At 42.2% G+C, this 12,020-nt stretch overlaps 1 protein-coding gene across 1 annotated transcript; it reads right to left on the bottom strand.

Moving 5' to 3' along the window:
• Nucleotides 1–1,872: 1,872 nt before the first annotated feature.
• On the bottom strand, nucleotides 1,873–9,087 carry PDILT (protein disulfide isomerase like, testis expressed). Its single transcript, XM_072349635.1, has 5 exons — nucleotides 8,818–9,087; nucleotides 7,963–8,083; nucleotides 6,582–6,763; nucleotides 3,113–3,202; nucleotides 1,873–2,070 (listed from the first exon to the last, which is right to left on the bottom strand). Exons 1-5 carry the CDS (start codon nucleotides 9,037–9,039, stop codon nucleotides 1,999–2,001), a joined length of 687 nt encoding a protein of 228 aa, XP_072205736.1. The 5' UTR covers nucleotides 9,040–9,087; the 3' UTR covers nucleotides 1,873–1,998.
• Nucleotides 9,088–12,020: the final 2,933 nt, after the last annotated feature.

Raw genomic sequence — 12,020 nt, forward strand, 5'->3', positions numbered from 1 at the left:
TTATAGTAGGATAGATGGCAGCTTCAGGATTGAGCATCATGTACAGGGGGTAGGAGTGGTGAAAATTAATGAACAAAATTATCTCGATTGGTGACCCATCTGTCAGGTAATGAGCAGAGCATTGTTTCCTCTGTTTTTCTATGGAGAAACTAATTAAAAGATTATAGCTTCTGTGTATAATAGACATTCAAAATGCAATGGTGACACTGCTTGCTGTTCACATTTCATCATGTTGAGTGCAGCAAAGGGAAAGCATGTTGGCACTTCCCTCTTCTGGATTGGTTTCCTCTCATTCACTCTCTAATCTCATCTCCCAGGGAATCACATGAGTGCTTCTGTTTGATAATGGTTGACCGAAGTTAAGTGAAACCTGGTGTCCAGCAGGGAGCAGTTTTACTTTGTGCAGGAACTCAATGGCAGACAACTGGTTTGATGTCCAACAGAGAACTGACTTCTTCAATAGTGTGGGATGGGAGTTTCCACTGCCTGCAAGTAAGACTAATCTCTTCAAACCCAGCACCCCTCTAACTGAGATCCTTTCTTCTGCTGTTGCTGCCAAGTGAGGCTTTGGTTTGATGTGCACTGTGTTGCAGTTCTATCAAAATCTTGTTCTGTCCTAAAATCAAGAGGTTTGAATGGCACTTGGCATCTCCAGAGAAGAATTTTGCTTTAAATAACAGCTCAGCTGTGATCCACAATTAGAAGTGAAGGAGCTTCTCTCAGATCGGCTAACATGACTTAAGCTACAGTTTCCAACTTTAGTATTGCTCACTTCAGTAGCTTTTGAAATGTGAGGAACAAAATATTTTGCTAAAGAATCTGAGGCAAAATGTAAGTTGAGTATTTGAGTCTTGTAAAATTTGTATATACATGCATGTATAGACACATACGTATGAAGCTTAGGAAAGTAGGGAGTACAAATGATGTGGCTTTTTCTGTGTTTGCAGCTTACCATCCAGCTGGCTGGCTGGGTTGAAGGGCTGACTTTGGGAACCAGACCAGGACAGTGCAAGGACCTTGAACCCCTCCTGTGCTCGCAATGAAGAAGCTTAGACAGGTCAACTTCAGCTCCTAAAGTGCAGCACTGAGCTGGCAAAGGATGCTGCCAGTCACGGTGGCCATTTGCTATCTCCCACTGAATAGGCTGGGTGAGGTGAATACATGCTTGAATACTGTATGGGATGTTGGTGATCACAGCCTGAACCTCTGATTAATCAGCTGAGGCAAGTGTCGGGTCAGCTGTGGGAGCACAGGTAAGAGTAATTTAGCTGTGCTCCTGGAAGGGGTGGAGCTCAACTCCACCTCCTCTGGACCTCACTTAAGGGCTGACCACCTCTAAGGCAGCATCTCTTGGAGATTGTTCCCTGGTGGAGATTTCCTCAGCATTTCCTAGTGAAGGCATCCATATTGGTGAGTTTTTCCTTATAAGTAACCTTTTGAATATCTGTTACCATCTTTGTATCACTCCACCTTACCGATACTTTGGGTTACATTGTTATACCATAACTTCTGCGTTTTCTGCTGCTTGACAACAAGCAAAATGGTCACAGACCACCCCCTGATGCCACTTCAGGCACAGCCCCCAGCTGCTGTTACTCCAGGGGTCAGCTGATCTCCCCTGGAAACAACAGGGTTGTCTGGGGGGGTACATTGGAGAGGAACTGATTGCAAACTTGTTGCAGTTTTTTGATCAAAAACAATGCTATTGCATCTTGGTTGGTTTACCGTGGCACTTACACTTTCCTAAGTAAGAGCAGTTGCTTGATAATGAAGAATTATTGAGGCAAGATTGACAATATCTTAAGAACCCTGACAAGCAAACCTGGTGAAACTACGAATAAAACTGAATTCAGAATGCAGGTCACACAGTGAGCAATTGATGCTGAGTTCTTTATTTATTTGGTTCAGCTCTGTGCTCAGTTGAGTTGATTCATTGTCACAACGAGCTCCTTCCAGGCGGCTTTCCCCACCATCCTCAGGATTTTTCTCTCTGTGCTGTTAAAGTTCTTCTTTCTCAGTTATTGTGGTCTCTTCCTGGCTGAGAACCTCCTTCATTCCTCTCAAAGAACCCTTTTAAGAAAGCAAATGCAAGAGCAAAGCTGCTTACTGCTCATCATCACTAAGAGAGCTGCTCTATTAACACTTTCATAAATAAAGTAACATATAAATTGTTTTCATCATTTCAGTGAGAGCGTGTTGATGGGGTAAGAAGGGGTGGTTAATGGGTAAGAAGAAGTGCTGCTGTTGATAAAACATGTTTTGTTTGCATGCCCTTGCGCCGGGTTATGGCAAAGCATAGATGAGGGTTTGCATGAAGCTTTGGTGAGAACTTGGATACCATGGCTGGTAAGATAATGAGTATAGAAGAATATTTCCTAGGCAATTACAGAAGAAATCACCAAACATAGGCTCCAGGTATTGAAAAACAGGTGTACAGTGACTGATCTGATCCTTCAGTGCAGACCTCTGTTTGGTAACACTATTTAGTCATCTCTCTCCAGTTGTAACTACCTATTTCAGCAGTGAAGTCAGGAGTGAATCAATTTTTACATTGAATGAGACAGCTAATGCTTATCTGGTTTGACTTACAGTGAGTGAGAGAGCTGGGGATTCAGAAGATTGTCATAACTAGATTGTCAATATGAGGGACATTGTCTGCTCTTGATTGTGCCATTGCTTTATGAAGGGGAACCACGCTGTCTGCAGCAGGATGAGATAGGTATGAATATTTAAACCAGTTTGGCTGTAGCTGAAATGAATTTAGCAAAGGCTTTTTTCCAGCTCAAATCTTGACAATGTTTTGCTTACACTTGTCAAGGCACAGGTTTCCTTTTGCAATACCGTATGAACATAGGGGCTCAGTGGTGATATAAGCAGTGGGAGAAGAGCTGTCTGTGTGATGAAAACAAGGATGTGAGTGGGTGTGTGCCAGCCTGGCGGTGGTATGATTGCAGTTAACGTGGTCATGGTGAGCTGGTGAAGAACCATCCAAGCGATGGCTGAAGCCCATACCTGTGGGCTATGCTATTGCTGATTCTGGTGTGCCTACAGAAGGTGCAGACATGCCTTGGATTTCACAGCAGATCAGTTAGTGTCTGGGTCAGATGCCTACCTTTTCTCTTGTTTCTGCTTTCACCTTCATTTGTTCTTCTAAGAATTCGGAAAATGCCTCCAAGTTGTGCTCCCCGGCATAGGGCACCTCCTAGAAAGCATTTGAAGATTAGGAAAGTCTTTAACTCTCTACAAGAAATGCTGGAAATAGCAGCATAATTAGCTGAAGGATGTCGGAGTTTTAGATTGCCCACACTCTGGACTTTTGCTCTCAGTTTAAAAAGTGAGGTTAGAACTGCAGCAGATAAATGTTTGCAAGATGTTTGGAGAGCAGAGTATCCTGCAGGTCCATCTGTGATGTTCTGAGCTGTCTGAACAAAAAGGCTTTTAAAATCCACATTCCCCACCTTGAGTATTCAATAAGAGAAGGAGGAAGTGGAGCAGTTACGTGAATTTTCTTACACTTCACCTCCACTTGGGAGCTCATGAGAGATCTTAGTAAGTTTAGTGAGAAGTGCTTTTAATGTTGGAATTTACAATTCTGAGTAAGTCTGACACCGTACTCTATTTTAAACTGACTTCTCATAAAGACCAGCGATGCTGTATTGCTTTATATCAGATGCTCTTATGCCTGATATAAGTTCAAAGGACTATGAGCAGAACACCTCCTTTCCCTGGTGAGTTCAATAGATGTATACGTGGGTTTAATATTCCCCATGAGAATAGGTATTCTCTTGTAATAAAAGGTGTTGCAGCCTTGAAGGTATCTTTTCTTTGCAAAATTAACTTTCTTGTTATTTGTTATTTGATTCCTCCAGAGGCAATTAATATTCTCTGATGAGTTCCACTCTAATGGCTGAAATAGAAATTTCTCAGACCAAAGACCTGTAAAACCAGAGATGCAGTTGATTTCTGCTCTGGTTACTGAGGATGTGTCAAAGCTTCTCATTAGAGAAATCAGTGCATAAGTGTATGTCAGTGTTATTTTTCTCACTTAATTCATAGAAATAAATCAAATAACCTTAAAATCTGCCTGAAAAATTGCATGTTTTTTCTCTCACATTTGGACTTGATGACACAGTGGATGAGTTGTTCATCTCACAGATGGAGCTCAGATGATGCCTGGTCACTCTTTCCTCCACGCAATCATTAGTTCCACTCTCTTGTTCCCCCAGCTCTGACTGTAGCTGTTCCTGACATACAGCTACACGTTTTGTTGTTCTTTGGGGGAGGAGTAAACTTTTCTGTCTCACTGAGAGTTGATTTTTGCTTTTGATGCCAGAATATTCTTTTTATCTTATCAATAGCCATCCAGCAACACATTCTTACACTGAAATCAATGGTTATTAAATAGAGAGAGAATGGAAAAGAAACAATATAGGAGCACAGAGCTGGTGCTTTGGAAAGCTTTGCCCATGCTGTCCAGGTCTAGATGTCTGGCCTCATGTAGCCCCACTTAACTCCACACAAAGTGGATCCTGGTTTTAAAAATAAATAAATTATATAAAAAAATTAAATCACCAAGTTTAGCATCCATTGTAAGCAAGAGGGTAACTGGTCTGTAGCCTCAGAAAATTCTGACCCCTTCTTAGATAGCTTAAATGAAGAGTGACTGGAAAGCAGACAGTTCATACCCTGCAGACCAAGCAGCTGCTCTGGTCAGTATGAGGGCAGTATGGAGTGTGATCTCATCAGGTTAGAGTGCATGGAAGGGTCAGTCTGACAGTGTGTTCTGCCCCTGGCTTTGCCTTTAAGTAGGTATAAAAGAGGGCTGTGGTATCCAAAGAACACGATAACCCAGTCTAGAAAACAGCTATGAGTCGTGTTATGTTAGCCACGTTTCCACTGGCTTATCAGGAGTTGGCCCAGACTCCTTTATTTATATTTCTGTGAGCTTTCTGGAGTCTTTTGGTAGTTATTACATCTTTAGAATTCTACCTGCTTCTGCATTAGCAGTTAGAAGGCTCATGTTTGTTTCCAGCATTATGCAGAACAGCGCTACAGAAGATGCTTGTGTGAAATCAGGGTTGTTCTGGGTGGTGATGCCGGGCTATAGATGTGTCCTGTTCTTCTTCCTTCTGCACGTACCAGTATCTCTTTGTCTCCAGGACTTTTGTTGCAATTTTCATAGGCAGAATAAGGAGTAGGGACTGAGAATGTGGGGCAGTGTCTACACAGTATATCGTGCTCCACGTATTGGGGTATTACTGCATGCTGACCTTGGTTATCTTCTAAAAAAGTGTAAATCTACTTGGAAGAATTCCCTGTATAACTGCTGGTTGGGTAGAAAATGGCTGAGAGCTGTTATAGTGACGGTTTATTAATGGGTTGAGTATGTCTCTGGTTATTTATGATGGACTATGGCCAGCTGTCCATACAGTGCACTCCGGAGGAAGGCTGGGACATGGGTCAGCCAGCATAGGAAGCTGCAGGATACCTGCATTGCCCATCAAGTATGGGCTAACATCTCCAAAGCCAAGGGGCCTGGCACAAAAACATGATGTACAAGAACTTCAGATCTCAAACAAACTTGGGTTTAAGTCTAAAACAGTCCCTTAATGGCTACTGAAAGTTAATACTGATTTATTTATTACAAACTAGCATTTATTATGAGAATTTCATAGATTTCTGCTCTCCCGTTTAAAGACGAAGCACAATGTGAGTGTGCAGGACTGCAGTTCAATTCATTAGAAGATGTGCACCCACATCTGAGAGCAAAGTATCTCCCTAAGAGATTAAATGAGGACATGAGCAAATGTCTTCAAATTTAATTTAAGTTTGGGACTAAGAAGAAAAATGAAAAGCTTAGTAATGCCTTAATTATAACGGTATCTTAAAATTTAATTTATTTTGGCTTCAGACATATTTTCTTTTTAATGAGATTGTATATGTAGATGGAGGAATAGGACTATTTGTCTAATATTTTTCCTTCTTTCAGCTGTAGCATCTTCTGATTATTCTGTAACGTGGCATTAGGTAGCACATTCTGAAGATCATTAGTCTTGACAACAAATATTTCTTCCCTACTGAGACCGAATGAAATAAAATTACTGGCAGAACTGCACAGGAGTGAGTCTTGAGAAGTGAATGCTGTGAAAATATAGAGGATGTGACAAGTGATAGCGGTATTTTACAGCCTAGTCATAGCTGCTGCAGAAACAACTGGCAGAGCTGTTCTGTGACTGTCCGCCTCTTGCTGTGTTTGAGGAAAGGTGCTGTAGAGATGAGGAGTCTGGCTCTGTTTGCTCTGAGGTGAGACTTGCTAGAACCCGGATGGGAGGCTGCTAAACAGCTGAGAATGAGGCAGTAATGAGGTCCAAGATGGTGAATAGAGTGAAGGCTCTTGCTACAACTTCACACTTCAGAGATAGTGGAAGAGCTTCCCCTTTAATTCAGATTCTTGTTGATAATGAGCTCAGTGCTGAGTAGATAAAGAGCAAAGCCTTGCTTAGTGGGTGTGCTTCTATCTGATCTGTGCACACACAGATCCCCATCAGCATGCAGCTATGCCATCCCCTCAAGCTTCTCACCTGGATATTGGGTCCAGCAGGAAAGAGTCTGAAGAAGGGGTAGCGGTCCATCTCAACTGACAGGACATCATTTGCTGTGATGTCTATCTTCGCAATGATTACATCCTCGTGGCTTTGATATTTCTCTCCTAGCTCATCCCAGATTGGCAGAAGTTTTCTGCAGTCGTAGGACCAAGGGGCATCTGCAAATTGAAAAGCATGCAGTCTGTTGGAAGAGCACGTCCTGGTGTGCCGAGTGGGACCTGCTAAGCATGTGAAAGTTAACGGGGTTTTATGATTTCTCTTGTGATCGGTTTCTACTTGAAACCATCTGTCCTCTGTGAGTCTTCGTGTAGTGATAACCAGCCTAAGGTTATCTCTATCTTTAAGGTCTTTCTGGCAGCAGCACTGCTTCTTAGCTCCTTATTACCGTAATACACAGCACTTGCCGTATGACTTTGCTGCAGAAGCATGGTAGATAACCAGTGCAACCCAAGTAATATATTGTTCCCATGATGAGGTACTTGCCAGAAGCACAAAATGCTTTACACATATTAGAATGTCTCCAGACATATTAAAATTAACTGTATCCATAAACTATGCTATAGTTGTACTGAAAAGGAGGAGTCTGAGGTACGGTGGTGCTTTGTCTCCAAGCAGCGTGCATGAGCAGGTTAACAAAAAGGCACACTGCTGAGAATACCCTTAAATGCATGCGCAGCCACAGGATTTCCATCATGAGAAGGGTGGCCATGATCAGGTTAGATGGAATTAAAAGGACCACATGATTGTGCTACCTTTAAGAATTTGTTAGTGTTATGCGGAAAGCTGTATTTATATTAATGCTGTATGTTTGCTCAATTGAACAAGTTAAGGCACAGTGCAATCTCTGCTGGCTGGTATAGGACAGGGCAGCAGTTTCCTGCAGAGTAACGTTGAGCAGGGAATGCCATTTCCCTTGTAGACAGAAAAGGGGAAGGAGTTAGACTGACTAAACTACAGCTCTTCTTTGGGACGTATTGCTACAGTATTGTATCCAGAAAGCCTTACTTAACTCCCTTCTGTCCTTGGAAGGCAGCCAGACTTGTACAGAATATTACAGCATTCCACTGTGCAGCATGAGATCCTAGTGCACCTTCCTTCAAGGCAGAGACTTGAAATTGCCTTGACAAAAGCTTACTGAAGGGACTGAGAGTTTCTCATTGCCGCTCTGAGTCAGCACAGGTAGCGCAGCATTCTCATAGACAGGACAAAATTGTTTTAAGTACTTGGGACAGACATCAAAAATGTGCTCAGCATGACTTCTGTAATGTGCAAAGACCAGATTGGTGTGTAAGAATGAGCTTTCTATTTTCATTTCCAATGGATCACGTTAAAGCAATCTGAATACAGCAACACTTACAAAACATGACAAACACAGTCGTGGTCCTGTTGAAGACAATCCTGTTGAAATTCTTCCCGACGAGCACTTTGACAGGCATCGTGTCCCAGTCTTCAGCAACTTCTTCACTAGAGAGATGTAACTAAGTAGAAGCAAACACTGCTATGAGAGTGGAGGAAGCATCAAGGAACTGTACTCCAAGTTATTGTGAGGCAAGTGAGATCACCCTCTGCCTGATGCCCACCTTTACTCAATGCTATTTTTTTTGCTATCTCTATATCCACTAATCCTATTGAGGGCTCTCAACATTGGGTAGAACACACAAGAAGGTGAACATTGCCCAGGATGATGCTTCACGACGACAAAAAGATACTGAATTTACCACTGGGAGTGATTCCTCCTGTGAAAATTCTCTCTGCTAGACTCATTTGCAACAAATGCTAAATTCTGTTCTACTGTGAAACTGACTATTTTTTATTTACTGAACTTCTATAATTTCAAATTCCTTTGCATTCATTAGTGAAATCTCATTTCTCCCAACTAAGAGAGTAAATTTTCTCCACGATTACTGGAAAGATGGAAGCACGAGGAGGCTTTAAAGCACTAAAACATCAGCTTGAATCAACTGAAAATTTGCATCCTAAATCATTTGCCTATTTTTCAAGTAGGAGTACTGGAGAGCTTTGTAGTTCCCCTCTGTTTAACCACTGAGGAATGCTCTTTCAGTAACTGTCAGTGAATGCACTGGGTCAAGAGGAAGTTAATCAGCTGACAGTCAGAACAGCACACTGTTCTAACACTAAAAGGGATGTATTAACTTTGCAGATTTGTTTTAGTTGGTGCAGCAGAGGGGCATCTCGTTAGTCACGGACATACCTTTGCTTTTCCATCCAGGTAGCTCTGGCAGAATAGTCTTACGTTCTCCACAGTCACCTCATCTGCCGGCATCTTGTACTTTGCTTGGCTTGTCAGATTTAGGATTCTTACAGCAGGAACATCAACTTCCCTGATGCGAAAATACTCAAAGATGCGTCCGTTTCTTGTTTCATTAGTATTCACCAACACAAACATGATCTGATAATGAAGAGAGCCAAGCATCTGGTTGAGTCTTCCAGCTTTGGTTTAGCCATCTTAGAGAAGTGCAGCTTGGCAGCAGGTTCGGACCTAACCTTAATTGGAAGCAATTTTGTAGAACTCTTTTTTGGTCTCAGCCCAACAGGCAGCAGCTCTCAGAACGTTTTTGTTCCCTGATCCAAGCTAAGAAATGGCAAAGCAGCCAAAACAGATGGAAATTTCCCTTCTGCCTTTTCACAATGGTTTGCTACCAGTTATTTTAGTAACACTTTCAAGTTACTCCTCCAATTTCTTAATGGATTTTCACAGGAACGTATGTCCTGCGTATGTCTTTTTAAATACTCATGTGTGCTCTTCTATTACAGGGCAAATTACACTTCTTCAGTCTTTAGCATAGTTAGAGCAGAAGTAGCACCACAGTGGCTGGAAGTAGGAACTGAAATACTTCTGTGTACGGCTGCTCTTATCTGTAAATGTATGTATGCAAACACTTGTGCACTGCAGACAAATCTATACAGATGCCTTGCAGTGCTTCTCAGGTTTTGCATTTGGAACCAGTTCTTGCTTCAGGCAATGCCATGGGATCTTTGGGCCATTTTCTGATGCAGGCAGGAATTGCCAGAAGCTTGTTAAAACCAGCTTTGGTTAGAGATTATTCCTAGAAAGTTGTATGTGTGAAATCAGAGGCAAGTTGAGTTGGAGCAGCTGGAATTAGCATTGGTTTCTGTGATCTTTTTGTTTTAAAGGATCATTTTGAAGTGACATTTACTCTTTGGATTTCTCAGATAATTCTGTTAAGGGTCTGAGCTGAAAAATAGTTGTTGAAATGTTTTTTAAAGGGTTTAGTAGACCTAAGGACAGAGTGACAGCAGTGTACTTTTGCAGTCACCAGTGGTGTTTTTCCACTGATCTTTTAGCATTTGTATTTGTGTAGTAGGATTCAGTATTACAAACCTTCCCTCTAAATTCTGCAGCAGCAGACTTGTAGTTTTCGTAAGTAGTGTTGAATGTCTTTGAGTTTGTTGGGATGAACAGCAGGATGTGGTTTTCAACGGGGACATCAAAAATCTTCACAGATGTCTGGAAAACAACATTCAACATCTGTTCCATCTCTCTTAAGGAAAGCAGGGAATCAGAGGCTCAGAATATCAGTGTCATTCAGTTCTGATATTGCAGATTTTACTTCTTAAGGCTCTATTCCCAATCATTTCCACAACCCTGTGATTGCTTTCATTGTTGTAGAGAAGATAAAGTGAGAAGATAAAGTGAGAAGAATCAGGAACTCCTCAGTATTTTCTATATTGCAGTAAAAATCTCATTATTATTTATGGATTTTACAGTTAGAAGGGACAGTCTGACCTCCTGTGTAACACATGCTGAAGAATTAGTGCTAAAGATGAGCTGAAAGTAATAGGCAGTGTTACCTAGGGACAGCCAGGTGCATCAACTAGAGCCAACCGGGGCACATCCCTCACTTCTGCGTGCCATCAGCAGCCTACATCTCCTCCTTTGCCGAGAGCTGCCCTTTCTCATTCCACACCATGATCAGAGTTAATGGGGTACCCTCCCGTGCAAACATTTCCATGCCTTGTCTCTCCTTCCTACACTAGCAATGTCTATTCCAGCATCTCTAATTTCTCTTGGCCCGGAGGCCCACAGGGTGGTGCATAGGAATTGAAGGGTTGGAGACAGGATGGAGACTGACCTTCCAATCTCCAGCCCACTGAGATGTCTCAGAAGCCTGAGGTTTGTGCCATCTCTGCATGTTGGTGGTGTCTGCGTGATTCAGGTGGGCTCGCTGCTTGGCCAGCCCTTCCCTGTCCTCTCAGGAAACATCACCTTACTAAGAGGGATGCACACTGTGGTCTGGATTTGACTGAGAGCTGCCTGCTGGATTTTGCTGGGGTTCCTAGATGTGTTTAGGGCTGACCTAGTCAAACAACACTCTCCAACACTAAGGAGCAGATCAGCTCCTTATTTTCTGTATGCATTCCTCTGCAGATGTTCACTGCCAGCAGAGTTCACAGTAACAGCAGTTGTTAGGGAGAAAGGCAGCGGTCTTGTCTCTTCCCTGGTTTCTTAATTTGTGGACTTTATATCTGGTGGGTAGGGTTTCCTTCTCCCATTTTTTACAGTATTATAGGAAGTATCCCTAATGATAGCTTGCAGTAAGTGGGGAAATAGCATATGAAATATGTTAGCCAAACACTCCCTTTGGTTCTAGGTAATAACTTGTCAAGGCACGTAAGCAGTTTCATAACATGATGCCTGTATCAATCTGATAGCCTAAAACCCAAGAAACGCAGGGAGATTTCTCAGACGTTGATGTGAAATGTTGCCTTCTCCTCTGGCTTTTGTTAATACAGTGAGGGGAAAAGAAATCAACATACCTCAAGATTATATTCAGTGACCAAATCCAAGGTAAAGGTTTTGATTATCCTTGTGAGGTCCAGTTTGTTTCTCCTGCCATCTCCAAGCACTTCATTATGCACAGGTTTTCCCTTGGATAAATAGTGAAGTTTGAGGTTGCTTTATCAACTATAGGAACAAAAGCACCGTCTTTAGGCTAAAATGTTGCTCTTGCTTTTGCTGTTTTATGATCCTCAGTAATTGAAATTCTGTAGCTTGAAAAATGAAAGATTACAGAAGATTATAGCTAGAATCCAGGATACAGCTGACAGTTTTAATTTGCTCATTAATCTTAATAAACTAAGAGATCTGTTTTACACCAGCTGTACTATCTGTGAGACACCCGTTTTTGGTCTGACTGCTTTGAGGCCTGAAGTTTGGTGCTGTTACTCTACATTTGCTCTTGTTGGCCGCTTCTGACGTGGGCTGGAAGAAAAGATTCCTGATTGAAGGAAAAGCAAAGAGTGAATGTCAGCAGGACTCTCCGAACATCACCACGTTCAGTTCATGGTGTGTATGGGGGATTGGGGCATTAGAACATAGGGATTCTGAAGTGTGAGCAGAAAGATGGAAAATACCCAGAGGTTGCTGCCTGC

Source organism: Excalfactoria chinensis, chromosome 14, assembly GCF_039878825.1.
Source record: "Excalfactoria chinensis isolate bCotChi1 chromosome 14, bCotChi1.hap2, whole genome shotgun sequence".
Classification (NCBI taxonomy): domain Eukaryota; kingdom Metazoa; phylum Chordata; class Aves; order Galliformes; family Phasianidae; genus Excalfactoria; species Excalfactoria chinensis.

What these genes read in the sequence shown, in the direction of transcription:
- PDILT (XM_072349635.1), bottom strand. Translation starts at nt 9,039, where the DNA reads ATGCTTGGCTCTCTTCATTATCAGATCATGTTTGTGTTGGTGAATACT. An exon ending in CTGCTGGACCCAATATCCAG is followed by an intron (nt 3,203 to 6,581) that starts GTGAGAAGCTTG and finishes AATGCTTTCTAG; the next exon opens with GAGGTGCCCTATGCCGGGGA. An exon ending in AAGCAGAAACAAGAGAAAAG is followed by an intron (nt 2,071 to 3,112) that starts GTAGGCATCTGA and finishes CTTTCTTAAAAG; the next exon opens with GGTTCTTTGAGAGGAATGAA.